This window comes from Seriola dumerili, unplaced genomic scaffold, assembly GCF_002260705.1.
Source record: "Seriola dumerili isolate Sdu_G_001 unplaced genomic scaffold, Sdu_1.0 BDQW01000149.1, whole genome shotgun sequence".
NCBI classification, from domain to species: Eukaryota; Metazoa; Chordata; class Actinopteri; order Carangiformes; family Carangidae; genus Seriola; species Seriola dumerili.
The window spans coordinates 21034243-21051936 of NW_019174404.1; the positions used below are offsets into that span (position 1 = coordinate 21034243).

General features: G+C 38.7%; 1 protein-coding gene and 1 non-coding gene across 2 annotated transcripts; both read right to left on the reverse strand.

The window, feature by feature from the left end:
* Window positions 1–627: 627 nt before the first annotated feature.
* adi1 (acireductone dioxygenase 1) lies at window positions 628–6125 on the reverse strand. Its single transcript, XM_022750609.1, has 4 exons — window positions 5915–6125; window positions 5315–5434; window positions 2590–2769; window positions 628–1508 (listed from the first exon to the last, which is right to left on the reverse strand). Exons 1-4 carry the CDS (start codon window positions 6116–6118, stop codon window positions 1392–1394), a joined length of 621 nt encoding a protein of 206 aa, XP_022606330.1. The 5' UTR covers window positions 6119–6125; the 3' UTR covers window positions 628–1391.
* A 745-nt stretch (window positions 6126–6870) lies between these two features.
* Window positions 6871–6952, reverse strand: trnas-gcu. The gene has a single exon. It is a non-coding gene; the product is annotated as a tRNA-Ser (tRNA).
* Window positions 6953–17694: the final 10742 nt, after the last annotated feature.

The following is a 17694-nucleotide window of genomic DNA, read 5'->3' on the forward strand; positions in this document are numbered from 1 at the left end:
CCTCTGAGACCACTACCAGACAGCCTTCTTTTGGCAGTACTTTTACTGATTGTGTTCTTTATTTTGTAAAAACTCTATCTGTGATGAAGTTGCCTTTTTGTCTCTTGGGGAACTAAGCTTGACGTATTAATCTTCTGATGAAGATTGTGATTTTGAGCCATCAACTTTCACTTAGTTGTGATGCCAATTTTCCCATTATCACAATGCTACTTAGTAAGCAATGATCTGCTGGAAACTTGAGGCACAGCCTTGTTTACATCAGGTCAACACTGGCTGCAAGTTGAGTTTCTTGAAGGAGCCTCTGAAGTGTTATCTGAACGCATACTTCAATGGAAGGAATACAACTCAAGAAAATGTGACCCTTTTTTTTTTTTTTTCTACAAAGGAGTTCAGTTGCTCAACGTCCCAGTTTTCCTAAACTTGAAATATAAATATTTCTTCTTCACATGAAACAAACTCTTATGTTCTTAAGTGTTTCTGAGTCCTCAAACTTTCTGATTATTTGAAATACATGAAAAGATTTTCAAAAAAGATTTCAATGTGGACTTTTGGACCCCATTGTATATATGTGCGTTTGTGCACACACTCATTATATACAATATGTATATTTAAAAAAACAGATTTAAAGTAGCAGCAGTTTTATTGTCAGTTGAATAAAGGGTTTGCAGCATGTCCAGTCACATTCAGTTAACATTAACAGGTACTGATTTAGAAACGTTTGAATATAAAAATGGAAAATGCTGCTATCAGTTGCATAATTCATTTTTCAAACATGCCATTGAAGCTAAGTTTGACAGAACCTAACATATGAGATAAATAATTCAAGAGAACAAGGCACTGCAGATTGTCCAGTAGTGGAGGAAGTATTCAAACCCTTACATAAAAGAGAATTGTAATTATTACAATTCAAAGTTCTACATTTGAAATATCACTTCAGTAAAATTACCAAGGTATCATCAGCATATTGTACTCACATATCAAAAAAATAAGTAATAGTAAATGGCCCCTTGTTAACTCTAATACTGCTATTGTATTATATACTTTTGACAGTAGCTGGTAGAGGTGTACCTCGGTTTAAGTACTTTAGTTTGTACCATTGCAGAAACCATAGAGTTGTCAACTGTAGTAAAAGGAAAAATATTTCCTCCCTTAGAAGGGTAATAAAGTAGTACTTGAACTTGAAATTGTACTTAAGTACAGCATGAGTAACTGTGATTATTTAGACTAAATGTAGGCTATATCATTTCATTTACCGCTAAAACAGTCTAAGCACATAACATGCTGATGATTTCAACCTCCTTTGCTACAGAATATGTCTCTAAACTTTCTAACTGAAAACCTGCTTTCGTGGCCGGGCAGAACCAGATTAGATTGGAAGGAGCATCTCTCTCTCAGGATCCCTGCAGAGAAGCCACGTACTTCTGACGAATGTCAAAGTCATCAGCTGGACGGTTGTAAGCCTTCCACACAGGTTCCCCCACAAACAGCCTCATGGCTTTAGTGTAGTTCTGAAGAAACAAAGTGTTAAGATCAGTCTGAATGTGGCCAGATAAAGGACCGTCAACTCTTGTCTTCATTTTAAAATCAAATTAACCATTTAGTGCTACCCTGTAATAAAAGTGGCTCATTAGCTTCTCTCACAGACACCAACAGACCTTTTCAATGCAGACATTTTGAGTTGTCATAGCAGGAAAAGCAAAGTTTAATTCATAACATCCATTCCATGAAGGCGAGCTGGTTCCAGAGCTCTGGCTCATGGTGGCTCACTGATGTGGCTTACTGGGATGGAGCTGAGTCATTGTTGTTTTTTTTTGTGATATTCGTTTATCCTGAGCTCTTATTAGTCAAAATGTCTGTTGTGAACCAGGTCTTTTCATTTAGTTAGCCAGAAGCTAATGGGTGTTTTAGCTGCTTTAAAGAAGTTTGAGTGAGAAAAGCTTCCAAACTTAGAAATTCAGGCACTTTAACACTGACTGTCTGGAGAAGAACAACCACAGATTTAAGTTTAACATGTCAAAGTTCAAAAACAAACAACAGTGGCAACAATATTGACTATGCTAACAGTAGTAACATATCCCCCAGCTGCAACACTTTGAGGAAACAGTAATGTTGTAACTGTAATGCACAATGTATGTACTCTGTGGATTCCTTGTAAATAACAGTTGAATTTCCTGTGTTTGGTAGAACAAATACTATTTAACAATCCTCATCTGCTCATTCTTTGGTCAGGTTGCGCTCTCAATATTTGCACTGGTGTTTCAAATGTTATTGTTTTCTTTAACAACGGACCAATTTCTCCTCAGGCATCATTTAAATTTCATCTTATCTGATCCAGTGGATTGAGACACATTGTTAAAACTGTCAGTGTTGAACAGCTATGCATCTAAAGATAACCAAAAAAGTAGTTAAGTACTAAGTTAAGTACTTCCATGTTTCTGTGACAATTACATTAATTTACACTCCTGAAACATTCATCAACTGTGGCATCATTAATGCTCTTTAAGAGAATGACTTGCGTCCTCTGGGGGCAGTAACAATGGGAGAATATCATCTAGTTGTGTATTATTTAGCAGATGCTCTCGGACGTACCGTCTCATCCAGGGTGAAGCGGTGGTAGATGCCTGCTGGTAGGGTGATCAAGTCTCCTTTTCTCATGGAAATCCTGATCCACCTGTCCTCCTTGTCCCTGACGTCGAAGTAGGCCTGGCCGTCCAGGATGTAGCGGATCTCATCATCCACGTGCAGGTGCTCTTCAAAGAACATCTTCAGCTGAGACAGTCAGACAAAAGAAGAAACACAGGCCTGAATAATGGTGGTTTCTTCATTGAATTATGAAACTTTTACACCCAGGTCAAGTGGCAGCTGTCCAAAAGAGCGTCATATAAAACTCACACTCCGATGTATACTTAAGCAATACGAACACGAGAGGGAGTGAGCTGTCACACGGAGCCACATGTGGCTATAAGCTAACGTTAACTGTTATAACAGTTGGCTAACGTTAGACTTATCTGATTTTCTTTCTCATCCATATAGATAGGTGCTGCTGAGACTGGAGCTGCAGGAGCTGCAAACCTGAGGCCCACAGCTGGCTCAGGACATGTTGAGAATTTATTTGTGAAAACAGAAGAAAATCAAGGTGTGTGTGTGTGTGTGTGTGTGCTACATTTGTTTTTACTCTACATTATTATGTAACAATTTTTTGTTTGTCAGGGGGGAAAAATGGTTCTAATTAGGGAATGCGAAACACATTCAAAGGAAGATGAGGATTCTCACATGGTAGGCTATAGGTCACTCTGCAGCACTGTGAACTGAATAAAGAACACGATATTAAAGGCCAGTGTCCAAGGAAGGCAGAGATAGCGCCTTGCTGGGGTGGCCAGCCTCAGGAAGCACATCTGATTACCTTATATATTTAACTGTTTAACTGATAGTAATTATCGTGAGAATTCTTATTGTTGTTTAAACAATTAATTATTAACATCCATAGTTCTAAATGAATGATTACATCTTTACTTTCTTCTCTCTCACCTACTGGCAAGAGGATGCTCTTGGCCATGGTGATTTCGCCTCCATCCCCAGTGTAAGTTTTCAAATAATGTATATTCACTGTTTTTTTGTTTTTTTTTAAACAAATCCTAAAGTTTCCTCTTTATTAATTAAATTTACAGGTAGTTGAAAACAGTCATAGTGTACAGATGCACATCTCAAGAATGAAAGAGAGGTGCAGAAAGGCCCATCCAAACATGAACATCCTGAAGGAGAAAATGAAGGAGCACAGAGCCCCCTTCATTGAAATAGATATGCTCAGAGTGTGCAACCCATCAAAGAAGAACCAGACCCCGGCTCATCCAAAGATGACAAAGACAGTAACTGAATCATTGTTATTTTACTGCACAGTTCTTTTTTTCTTGTCTTTTAATTCTATTCTTAAATTGCTTTCACGATTGACTTAAAAAGGTCTTAAAGACTCTTCAATTTAAGCAGTTGAAACCTCTACAACACCAATATAGAAAGTTAAAATGAGCGCAGTGCAAAGACTTGATATTGACTGTTTCCCTGGTAAAAATGTAGTAAATAGTTTGCTGTTACTTTATGTTTTATTCTTGCAGCTTACATCATGTGCGGTGGTTCAGTCGGCGGACATCTGTTGAGAAAACTAAGGTCATCACATGACTCAGGGTGAGGTGATCACAGGGCGAGGAGCCCTGGAGAGAGATCATCAGTTTCACCTGTACCTCAAGTTCTATGAGTAAGTTATATAATAAGTCTATCACACTACAGTGACTCATTACGGCCTCCTGAGGAACAAAGTGGTATTACAAGATGAGACGGACTGTTCAGGACATCTAGCACCAGTTACAAAATGTAACTTTTAAAGCTACCTGCAGTCACTTATTTCTGAAGAGATCACCATCATCAAAATTGTTATAATCAAAATCTTATAGCCCCATTACCATTCTGTTCAAAGGAATGCATTTTATTAAGCGTTGCTGTATGTTGGGTAAACTTTTAATAAAGGGCTGATTTGTTGAAGCGTTTGTAAATGTTTTATCTTTAATTCATATATATCTATTAGGTGAACCTGAATGAAACTAATGCAGTATAATGGAACAGGGCTGCAGTAAATCCTCCTTCATGAGGATTATAATGTTAGGTATTTACTGAATCTGTTTGAGAAGTGTTGGTTCATTTTAATGGTCATTGTGGAGGCTGTAATCATAATTGTTGTAAATCTAATTCATATAAATGGGATGGACAAAATAGTAGGAACACCTCTCAGTATAGGGTTAGTTTATATACAGTGATGTCCAGAATTCCACTTTCCCCTGTAGCCTGCTCCATAGCAGCTCTAGTATCGCTCAATTTCATTTACAAAAGGAGAGTAAAATGAGCCATTAAAACACTGACTCGAGCTCAGCAGGATATCTCCTTTAAGTCTCAAGTTGTCGTGTCTCACCTATTTCTCCTAGCGAAGTTTAGGAGAAAAATATGAGAAACAACATATCAGACAAAATACAGACTAAAGTGAGACTGAAATAAGAATCTCAATTTTGTCTCCTGAGCTGTAGAAGAGCAAGCTTTGAGCATTAACATTTTCCTCTGGAGTGATACATGTAGTTAAAAGTCCCAGTGCTGTTGTACTCTGTATCAGCACTCAGGGAATGACTCTTCTCCAATCAAATGATTTGGTCAGAACTAACTGTTGTATACTAATTCTGTGCAGGTTATAAACTCTTCTAATGCAGTGAAGACATTTCTCCAGTGACTCAAATTACTTTCTACTGTTGCTCCAACAAGGTGGCAGCATCTTTACCTTTTCCTCATAGTTGGGTAGTTTGTCCTTGTGAATAGTGATGATGTCCATGTAGGAGTAGCCTTGGTCTTTGCGGATCTGCTCCAGCTCCGGGTCTGTTTCATAGATATCAGCATTCAGCTGCAAAAAAAAGGGGCAACAGCTCTCCTCAGAAAAGAAACTCATCTGTGGAAAGTAACTGGAGCGAAAACACTTGTGTCGTTTAGATAAAGTGTTGCACATTAAACCAAAGTCACATGCAAGAATTAAGCATCTGTTTGCGCCATGTTATGCTAATGTGTAGATATTTCAATTTGGGTTATTTTCACAGGTTCCAACGCTTTTTTAAAATGACTGTTAGCACAACAATGTAACAAATACAACAAAATGTCAACGTATTTTCTTACAACGTAAGCTTGTAAATTTTTGAGGGTCACAGTGGTTATGTAACCCGGATTAAAGTTTACAGAGGCTTTGTAAATGAATGAATTGCATATACTTAAAACATAAACGTTGACTTCAACTATGTATAAGACACATTTCTGTTCACCTTGGTTAATCTAGCAGCTAGCTATGGTGTAAAAACTTTAAAGACAGCAGCTGTGGCGGTTGTAACGTTACCTTCCAGTAAAATACCCCGAGCTTCTGTAATTCATCCAGGGACACAGGCTGGTTTGGGTTCAGTCTGTGCGGCTTTCTCTGGTCTTCATCAGAGCTGTCCATGAACCAGGCTTCTACACCCATACTGGAGCTGACCGCCGCACGTTTCAATAGCTGTAACCCAGAAGACATGCTGTTACAATGTTTGGAGTGATGCAGTTGCATGTCACATGACTATAGCCACATTTCCTGTATACGATAGGGAGGGACGCTGTTTGCTCCTATCCTGATCATATCCCTGCAAAAATAGGCGGGGCTAGTGTGCAAACCACACTACATGTTATGACTACTGTTTATTATATCGTCATTCGAAATGTGCTTTGAAAATGAGGGGAGAGATATTAAACAGTAAGCTATCCAATTTGGTGAATTTATTTTGAAGGTTGCCACCGGAAGTAATCGCTTTATGTACAGTCAATGGTTTTAAACCTGCTTGGAGTTGGTTGCAGTGAGATATTATTGAGTCATGAGTGACCTCCAGTGGTCACAGTCAGGAACTACTACTCCACAGCCTCTGGTGGAAATAATAAACGTTTGTATACTTGATTTATTAATATGATCAATATTACAGCTATCAGCACTTGCATTAATATGTGTCACCGGAAGTATGTGCTACGTTATAGATGCTGTGCATTTCTGTGTAGTCAGTGTTCATGATTGTGCAAATTGTAAGACTAATGCAGACAGTGAACGTATTCATATAGACCTAGGTAACTATCAACGTTGGGGTAAATAAAGTATTGGAAATTATTTTAAATTAATCATTTTAATTGTCTTATTTTGAATGTTGTCAACGGAAATCTTTGCATGGAATTCTATCAATTTTCCCCCTGGTTACGTTGACCAATAATACATGCCGTGGGCAACTCACACTATGTTAGTGGTAGAAAGAAGAAGACTGGAAAACAGGAGACTCTCGACGAGGATGGGATTCGAACCCACGCGTGCAGAGCACAATGGATTAGCAGTCCATCGCCTTAACCACTCGGCCACCTCGTCCGGATGTGGAGCTAGGCTCTACAGTGCCATCTTGTGTCAAAATACATGACATTTCGTTCGTCCTAAAATCTGCATCTGTTCACAGCCAGTATTGACAACATAGATTTGTAGCACTTAAACCACCAGAGGGCACCGCACTTCAAGAGACCTCACTCCGCCTAGTCACACTTGGAGGGTGTTTCATCAAGCAGGATTAGAGAGGCTGTCTGGTAGCTGAAAACAAATAATCTATCTTGATGTGACTCATTTCAAATCAAGCAGACAAAGCTTAATACTAGGTGCAGGATTGTGTTTTAGTCTGAAAATGGTTTCTGTTTGAAATAACCTAAAGAGGCTGACAGTTCTTTATTTCAAGGTGAACCCAACACCTCGGCCTCGAGAGGAAGGGAAGACGTCATGTGGATGTGTCATATCAGCTGGCACTACTTGCTGGTTTACGGAGTAAACAGAACTGTGCGTGAAAACTGAATGCAAACCACAGCATGACTCACAGAGCTGAGATTGATTTGACTCTTTGTCATAAAGCACATAATGAATGATGTGAGTTATTGTTCCTATGATCATTTATACCCGATTATAATATACAAAATACGAACAGAGAAGCAAGACATTTAATTCAATTGTCTTTTTACTGCTTTATTGGAGCAACTCATAATTCACCACTTCAGATCCCAGTTAATCGGAACAATTTATGAAAAGACAGACAGAGTTAATGAGTCTACCAGTAGAAAAATCTTAAGTTACTCATGAGATTTCCACTGATGAAGACGTCGAGGAAGTCCACACATACCTTGTGATCCATTTCATCTAAGTCAAGTCAAGGATAGACCATCGGGTTATGATGCACTGACAGATTCCTGTAGGCTCAGCACTTAAAACTTCAAATTAAATAAATGACCCAGAATATGTTGAAACACTGTCTCCAATTCAGTTCAGAAACTTCACTGCTTATGATATGTATGGTGGTTTCCATAAATGATAATGAACCAGGCTTCTACACTCATACTGGAGCTGAACGCTGCACGTTTTAACAGCTGTAATCCAGAAGACACGCTGTTACAATGTTTGGAATAGACACGAGTGTTGCAGTTGCATGTCACAGGACTATAACCACACTTCCTGTTTACTATAGTGATGCTGTTTACTCTTATCCTGTTCATATCCCTGTAAAAATGGGCGGGTCTGGTGTGCAAACCAGACTACACGTTATGACTACTGGTTATTATATCGTTCATTGAAAATGAGGGGAGAGATATTAAACAGTAAGCTATCCAATTTTGTGAATTTATTTTGAAGGTTGCCACCGGAAGAAATGGTGGGTTCCATAAATTTAACTAACTTTTATGACATTAAACAAAAACAAAAACTCAAAATCGGCCACAAAGACAGGACAGAACAAATTCTTATAGAAAGACGAACCCAACAGGGTCCACGGGCTGATACTTTTAACTGGGGTTTCACAAAGATATTCTAGGCCGTTGTTTTGGACCAGTCTTCATTTAGCTCACAGATTAGGCTAACACAAGTAAAATCGTTTCACAATAACGCCTGACTCACTGTAGGCCAATGATATAATATTAGACACCTAACCCCCAAGAGAATCAAACAAGAGACTTAGGGTAAACACGGCACATAACTTATGGTTTGCTGGCAACGCGAGGAGAGAGAAACTATAGAGCGCACATTTGGTCTTTTCATTTTGACGCAGCAAACAAACATTTCTTACAATTTATATCTACACTGGCGTCCAGTAGCTGTCAGGGGCCCATCATACTTATGGTTTTGAGTCATAGTCTTCTAATATTTTTTATTTCCCTTCATAGAAATGTTCAAAAATTGCATATTTTAGTAAAAGTAAATACTATTTCTACCCACTACTTATTCAATTAGGTAATTTCCTCTAAAAGGTTACGAAGTAAGGCTTGCTGGGAAATCTTAATTTGACCAATGAGCGTCCTCCCTGTCATTCAATAACTTGCGTGAGAGGACGTCAATTTTTTTCTCAACGTTTTGGCAAGGAGTGTTCTTCAACTAATGGACGGTAAAGCTAGCCGCCTGATGTTTTGCAAGTCCAAACAAAAACGCAGCCATCAGAGGAGGAAGGACAGAAGAGGACAGGATGAGTTTACTGCTAAACTGACGAAATTAGTTTTTTTTACTTACCGTGCTTCAAGTTCACTGAATGCTAGCAATGTTGACATGCTAACGACGAGGCTAACTTTATCTTGATTGGCTAGACTCTCAATAAGGAACAGCAGAACCAGGGATTTGGATTTGGGTAGTGTTGTTAATGACTTTGGATGACCTGGCGGATGAACTTCTGATGGGTGAGTACAGGTTTCTCTGTTTATGAAAAGGTATCAGGGGTTCAAATCTACCTTTCCATCTACCTCCCTGTTGGAAAATACACAGCCACTGTAATCTGTGCGTGTGTGATAACCTTTGGCTGCTGTTTAATTAATGATGAATTCTATATTGATTGTAATTGTGTGATCAAGGGCTGTCATCCATTCATTCATACTGTGCAGACCTATAATGAGTTGTTGCGCTTTTTTTATGGCTATTTGTTTTATGCTTACTGACACATTAACTAACTTTGTGCTGATTTGTTAGCATTTGGTGCTATTTCGGATTTGTAATAGTTGCTGTGGTGGTTTGAGTTCAGGGCAGGCTGTTGCAGTAGAGTTGATAAATTAGACACCAAGGCTGCAATCCGATTTGTGCTGATCAAAGGCTGGTTTGCAGGATGGGAGTTGCATGGTGAGCATCTCCATGGTGACATAGCCATTGGCTGCAGCTAGCAGATGGGACATGAGCAAAAAATAAAATGTCCATGTCAAATAAACCTGTCCCAAAGGTGATGTGTGATCTGACTCACTGGACAAAAAGCCAATGGGATTTTACATGGGCTTTTGGATTACTGCAGCAAATAAACTCTGTGACAAACAAAGGTTTATGGTATTTACATGTATTGTTCAGCAGGCTAATCTTCACTAATGAACACCACTTTTATGATTTTTGAAGCCTAAATATAATAGCCACAAATAAAAAGGTAATTTTTGGCTATTAACTAACTAAACCACCATTGCATGACTTCAACGTAGCCACTATTAAACTTCCAACTTGTAGTTTCATTGAGCTCTTACCTCTTCTATAAAAACCTTTCCTCTTACAAAGTTAGCAACAGTTTGTTTAAACACAACAAGGCTGTAAAGGTGGACTGGCGAGTAGATTGGTTTTTATGTTTGGCGTGTTGATGTTTAAAATCCCAGGCAATCTCTGTAGTCTCATTTAGACACTTTTTAGCAACCACCCTTTTTTAAAAGACATAAAAGCTTAAAGGAATCAGGACTGAGGAATCAATTGATGTATTTTATGTCATAGAATAAAATGTGAAAATGTGTTGAACTTGTGTTAACCACAGACCTTAGTTCAGCCATCTAACCAAACACCCATTCAAAGAATCCATAGACTTTGGGACGAGGAAACCACAGGTCCATCTGTGTTTTTACCAACTACATTAAGCCCCTTCTCCACTTGTTAAAAAAACTGCTAACACCCGCTAACATCTGGCTTTTTTCTGCAATGGAAAAGGGTTAAATAGGCATTCACAGTTTAGTGAAGATTTATTCTTTAGAAAATAGTAATAACAGAACGTAGAGAGTTCTAGAAGAAATCAAGTTAAAATGAATATTTACAGTAGCTATCTTTTGGACTTGGAGCTTGTCTGTTACAAACAACATTGTGTTAATGCTACTTTTTAAATCTTTTAAAATGGAATTTTTGGTGAAAAAATAAAGCAAGTGTTGCACCTCAATGGTGGGTACCTGATTCTGCATTTGGACCCATCTTGAGCCACCTGGAAAGAAACACAATAAGACAGGAGTAAACATAAAAAGAAGGCAGGCTTCAAAGATCGAAGCAAGAGGAGGAGTCAGTTAGACAAGAGGCATCACCCCAAACACAAACAGTTCTGTTCCAAGACACACACAGAAGTGAACACTTGGTTCTTATTGTGAGATAACGAGATTTGGTTAGGGTGGGATTGTGGGCATAGTGTCTTGGCTTAGAGTGTGCGTAGCTCAGGGTGCACAACATGTGTGTAGCAGTACTTGGGTGACAAATCTTCCCATCCTAACGTTGAAGGACGAGATTTACCAAAGAATCTTCTTCTGGTGTTTCAAATTAATTGTTTCCCCTCCTGGTTTCAACTTTCGACTGCCAGGAGAATATCACCTCTTTATTGGCTGTGGTAATGCAGACCCAGTTTAAACCATATCAGCTGCAGGCTTGGTATAATTTCTATAGCATACTGTAACTGTAATGTTGCTGTTCACTTACCTCATTTAGTTTTTTCTCTTTAAGGGATAGGCCACTCATATTACATGTAGTTTGCGGAGTAGAAAAGCAATGCGACAGGGCAATATGACCTCTGTGCTGTACTATATTCAATAACATAGTTATATGGTCAGAGGTCTAGTGCTATCTGGAGTGCACCTGTGGCATGCGCATGGTTTCAAAAGGTTAGGTAACCACTGTTCCTATTATGACAAGTTTACAAAGATCAGTCAGCTATTATCTCATGATCAAATGTTAGACTGACTTTATGAACAGTTTCATTATATTGAGAATATGAGGCAGCATCAGACAAACAACCAGCTTGGTAATATTAGACCATAGCATGAATGTAGTAGGTTGTAATGAGTGGAGGAAAAGTTAAAGCAGGCAGTGGTCAAGCTAAGCTAATAGGCTAGGCCATGAAAATAAGGCTAAGCTAGCTTTCATTTCCAGCAGCACTGTGGAAGCAGCACAAGCTGTCCAGGTTTAAGAGGTTGACTTTGTCATGTGTCTTTACTAATTACCGATTCAATTCACTGAGCAGCTCAGAGGCTACTGGCACCTACCGGCAACTTTTAAGGTGGAATGTTTTCTTGCGTGTTACTTAATGCATGATTGAGGTTTGAAAAGCAGTCAATACTTTTTTGGTTGTAGTTTACACTTGGCCATCTGAGCCACCCAAGACATGTGTAAATGGAGTGTCAGACATTCTGCTTTGGAAAATCAGACTTACATTCATCAAGTGGCCAGAAACATGACTTGTAATTATTGCTAATGTTTCTCTGTATGTGTAAATAAGAAACTGTGTCCTGACACATTCACCATAGCAACTATACAATAATAATGTGTTAAAATGTTGTTGCAGAGCCCCCAGTTAAAACAATTAATGCAGCTTCAAGTTTTGCAAATAGATGACACATATCAGGTTGGGGATAATCAAAAAGTATTAATAATGAATAAAAATGTCTTATTTTGAGGACATTTTAAATTAGGGTCAAATTAAGGGTGGCTAAACCCACATCACATCTCCACCTTGTCCTTCATATGTACTCTTTCATGTGAAGCTGGTTAACATAGAGAGGCGTTTCAAGATGGCAGCAACAAAGCTGTTTTCAATTATGCTTTTTATAAAAGAAATAGCAGCTTCTTTATCTTTGAGTTGGTTCCACGTCAAAATCCCAGGGGGGAATTTTTTATCATCTCCATCATCCATCAAGATACATACACCCTCTATAGTGTCAATGGCTCTATGAGCCTTGGCAGTTAAGGCAGGATTTATCCAGGATGCCCATTTTCTGAAAAAAAAAAAAAAAAAAAAAAATCAATCAGGATTTTTTGAGCAATGACTTGAACAGGAGACAAATTTGTTCGATGTGATAAATGCCCCAGTCGGCATTATGTAATATGTCTTTAAAGCCCCAGTCCGCTATCTGCCAGGTTTCTGCAGGGCGGGCAACACACTCTTTACTCACACGAGCACAGTTTGCTGTGATGGCCAACATATCAGCCCACACTGCTTCTTTCTCTGAGCTCTAGCCCAGGTTTAAAATAGCTCCGCTCCCTCTCAGGTCTTTACCATGATATTTGTGATGGTCTTACATAATCTGCACCTCCTGATCTTCTCTTCCTCTTCATCCTAGTGCTTGTATCCCATTCTGCTTGCCTGTATCTGTTTCGCTCTCTCTCTTCAGTAGTTTTGACAGAGGGAACACAAAAAAGAATTGTCAGAGTAATTTTCATGGCAAAAGTAGCTGGTCTGCTCCTGCCCAGACAGACTGGCAAACATCAAAATCCTCCTGTTTTCAGCATCTGTTGCTGCTTTTGTCATGTGGTAGTTTTAGGATGTCAATATGCTAATAGTCCTGGACGTTCATTTTACATGTACCAAAGAGCCTGTTTATTTTGTGACAACTTCATTTTCTTGCCGTTACCTGTCAGCTGCTAATCAATTACCTGCATACTGTGGAGCTGTCTGTACAGTCTGAAGATATTTTACCACTAATACTTGTCAATGCTGAAACTGACTGTGTTTGGTCCATCACAGCTGTAGTAGGTAAGGGTTTTTGTTCCAAAGCCAAAACCAAAAAGAAGAGTAACATTGGACACCACAGAACACTTGGACTCCATGGATGGATGTTATCAGTCATGTTGACGTCAAGTGTTGGACTAACATTCATAAGGCGACCAGAATCATGTCTCCAAATTAATGCTAATGTTACTCTACGTCTGTTGAATGTCCAAATAGACAACTGTGTGCAAACAGTTTAGCAATAACAACTTCATCAGGTGATAACATGTCAATATTGTATTTACAGATTGTGGCCAAAAAAATCAATTAATGCAGTTTTAATATTTTAGGTCAGGTAACTGAGGTAGTTGTTAATTCAGCAAGACAGCCTCCTTTCAAAAGAAGAAGAAAAAAAATAAGTTTGTAAAAAAGATAAGTGCTCCTGATTATTTCAGTAAAATTCATTGGTTCCTTTAGCCTTAGCTAACCCAGAACTAAAATGTCATTTTACATTTCTAATACTATACTATTTGAAAATGCATGTGAAATTCTGTCTGCTCAGCTGCCGGCGCGCGGGCTGCCGTAGGCATCGCAGGTAAACATGAAGAGAACAAGGCGAGCAAAAATAACAAAGCTCACTGCAAACATTGCAATGCCGTGTATAAGCGCCGTAGCTTTGGCTTGTTATTTGTGAAGAGGTTTGGCTCAGAGCCTCGGGTTTAATAGTTTAACAATTAAACTTTAACTCCCTTGTTTAAGAGGATTGTTGTTGGACTATAATTTCTTCTTGGAATAAAGATTTCATTGAGGAAAAAGATGCTTTCTTTAGTATTTTCTGCCATAGGCTTTTTTAAGATAAAAAATGAATAATGAATTGATAATTGATCGCTAATTTTCCTGATGATCGATGAAGGAAATTTCTTCAAGTGCCCATCCCTAATATATACATACTGTATTTTCTCATTTCTTTATCCTATTTCGACCTGACAAATTTAGAACATTTGTAGGTATCACAAATAAGGATTATGATGATGATTATGGTTAATTTTATTATTATTATCATGAATGCGATTTGTGAGTGTTTTTATTTAGTGATAAGCCCAGATAAGCTTACAGTATGCATGATTCTCTGCTGTACAGCCTGAGATACAACCTTGAATCCCAATGCCTTCCACTTTATATTCTTGCACACTTGTGTGTGTGTGTGTGTGTGTGTGTGTGTGTGTGTGTGTGTGTGTGTGTGTGTGTCTGTTAGATTCTGCTGAGATTCAGCAGCTCGTTTCGTCCTCCTCTCTTCACACATGCAGTGAAAACAAAAAGCTAACACCCACAGAGAACAGCACACACACACACATAGACAATAAAAAAAGCCAGCAGGCACCCACACACATAGACACACGCCCACACACAGTAAAACACACAACAACAATATGAAGGAGAAAGACACCTAACTGAGAGAGAGGGGCAGAGAGAAGTACTGATGGATAGTGAGTGTTTGCATAATCTGCACTCCCATCTGTTAACATTAATGTGTATGTAAGAGAATTACATATAGAATGAAGACATTAGCTATAGTCAAAAGGGCAGCACAGGGCGAAACTCAATAATTTGCTGGGTTTCCCTGCAGTACGTGTGGACATTATGGTCACTGCAGACACACAAAGCAATCAACATCATCATCTTGTCTGTGGGAAAAGTGTTCTTATGACACTACATGGTTGTGCATGGTTTTCATTTGGCACATGCAGAATTTGTTCTCATCTGTTTTCATCATTTTGATAATTTGGTAAATCACCATGAATATGAAAAAACAAGAATCTTCATTCTCAGCAGACCTACTGTGGATAATCAGGCAGTGTAGTGCATCCACCCACCTGCTCAGACCAGGTCAAGAAGCACCTGGTGAAAAGCGAAGCGCTGCTCTGAACATTTTCTTCCTGTTCAGCTATTGAAGTCCTGATTAGAGAAGAGAGGAGTTGATAAACACAATCATCTGGAGACTGTCCTCCTGTAAAAAACTAGCCCATAGGTCGTCTGTGCAGCAGGTTATTATGACCCATGGATAAGTTTTGTTGTTAGGCGACATCTGTTCGTCGTAGTAATTCTGACAGGAGCAACGGAAGAAGTAAGATGTGTTATATGGATCAAAAAAGTCAATTTTTAGAGGAGGTTGTGTTGGATGGATGAATCAACAAAATATGTGAAACTAGCTGTGTACATTGTTGTTTCTTTAATCCATCCCCATTCGACAACCTTAACCACTTAGTTGTCATTGTAACCATGCCAACAAAGGAAGTACTTATTTTATCCCAAACCATGATCTTTTCATAAATTCTAACCAAGCCATGACAGTTTATTATTGTAACCATGGCAACGAAGGTCTGGTACGCTACTTTCCGTACACTCTGCATGTTTTAATAATATTGGTTAACCTTATGGTTAAAACATAACACATGAAAAAATAAGAAATGTAGCAACACAACTGAATAAACATCCACTGTAACAAAAAAAGTAACAAAAAGTTTCAAATCTGGTACAAAACGTAATATAACTCCTGGGCATTTGTTCAGAACAGCTTTTAGTTAGGGTTAGGGTTTTTGAAAAAGCTTGTTCTTATTTCCCATAGGGATGCTGGAGTGCATACATCATGATACTTTTTGGGCTACAAGATGAGAAAAATAATGACCTCCATTTATAGCCTCTATAGATCAACAACTCCATCAGTCCCTGAAGACATATTATGGTTGTTTTGTGTTATGGAGGTATTGCTGCCTCACTATGATGAGAGCGGAAACGGTGAAATATAGCAGCTGTACAAAACTTTTTTAAAATAAGTCTCCCGTCTTTTTCAACATGCACTGATCCTGAAAAGTCTGTTCAAATTAGTTCAAGAATGATTGTAAATCTGGTCGTATATTTTTACAGACTGTGTGACAAACAGACTGTGTCATCTGGCCCAATAAATCACCATAGTCCCTGTGGTGGCTGTGGAACTGGCACATAGATTAACTATTCATAATGGTAGTCTCTCTCTCCTTCTCTCTTTTTCTCTCTGGCCTTATTCAAAGTGCTCTAATTAATCAGCCTTAAATAGATGGACAGACCTACATTACTGACACAAGTCCTTATACACCATGTACTGCTTAATACACAGATGGCATCGTTGGCTGTGTGTGTGTGTGTGTGTGTGTGTGTTGTGTGTGTAATCATAGATAAAGCCCCATTCAACTTTGATATCACTGGAATTACTTTATCTTTAAAAACAAGTAGCCCAATTTTTTTAAATTTGGTAAACGCCGAAATTGGTATTACATTTCCCAAATGACAGCTTAGACAGTTAGGCTCATTACAGGTATTTACAACTTGGGTCTTAAATTCACAGTTTTTGCCATGATCTCTATCAGTCATGAAAACATTGTGCTTACAAAGATCATTGCTGAGATCTAGGAACACATTTATCTGTTACAGTAAGAATCATGAGCAGTCAGACAATCAGACAGGTTATAAACAGCCAAGAAATTTCTAAACCACTTTATTTGGAGGTAAAACTTAAAGTGAACGCACCTGAAATCTCGCTAATAACCCCTCACTGCACAGAAAACTGTATATGGAACACCTAACTCCCCAAACATCCCCAAAACCAAGAAGGCAATAATGGATAGAACAGTGAAGAGAAACAGGAAAACGCGGGATAGAGAGTAGAGGAATGACAGGCAGCAAAGAGTCCAGTCAGACTGCACCGGGGACTCACTGCTCAGGGCATTTGCACCCATGTGGCATGTACCCTAACCACTCAGCTATCGGGTCACCCCTAACTGGGAGAGAGTTTTAATTATCGGCAACCCCTGCTCCTCACACACTGCACAGCAACAAGTGGTGCTAGTTATGTTGCATTAAAATTATCACACACATATGGCTGATGGTCACCAAACTCAAACTCAACACTTGCCTGTTGTGTCCATGATGTCGAAGGTTTCATTTTCTTTTCGTAGACGGGGTCCTAAGATGCTGGTCCATGATCTTGTCTGTTGTCCATGAAATTTAGCACAATCCCAGGGTTGGCTAACCATAAATTTCATCCACATAAATTATAAAACATAAACTGTAAACTGTCATTGCTACGTGAATAGACACTGTCGCAAATCAGTCCAACAACACTTCAATTCCAATCCAAGTAATATTGTTTGAATTTAAATATGAGTTAATTTAACATGGAAAACTACACTCTGTGGTCGCTCACTGACAGTTTGAGAAACACTACATTTAAACATAATATTTTAACAGACCAAGCGAAACAAGACGTTGCTTGGTCTGTGGACCACTCTTTGAGAAAGGCTGATGGTGAAAGCATGTATACCAATCTGTAAACCAATGGATGTAATGAACAGGTCATTAT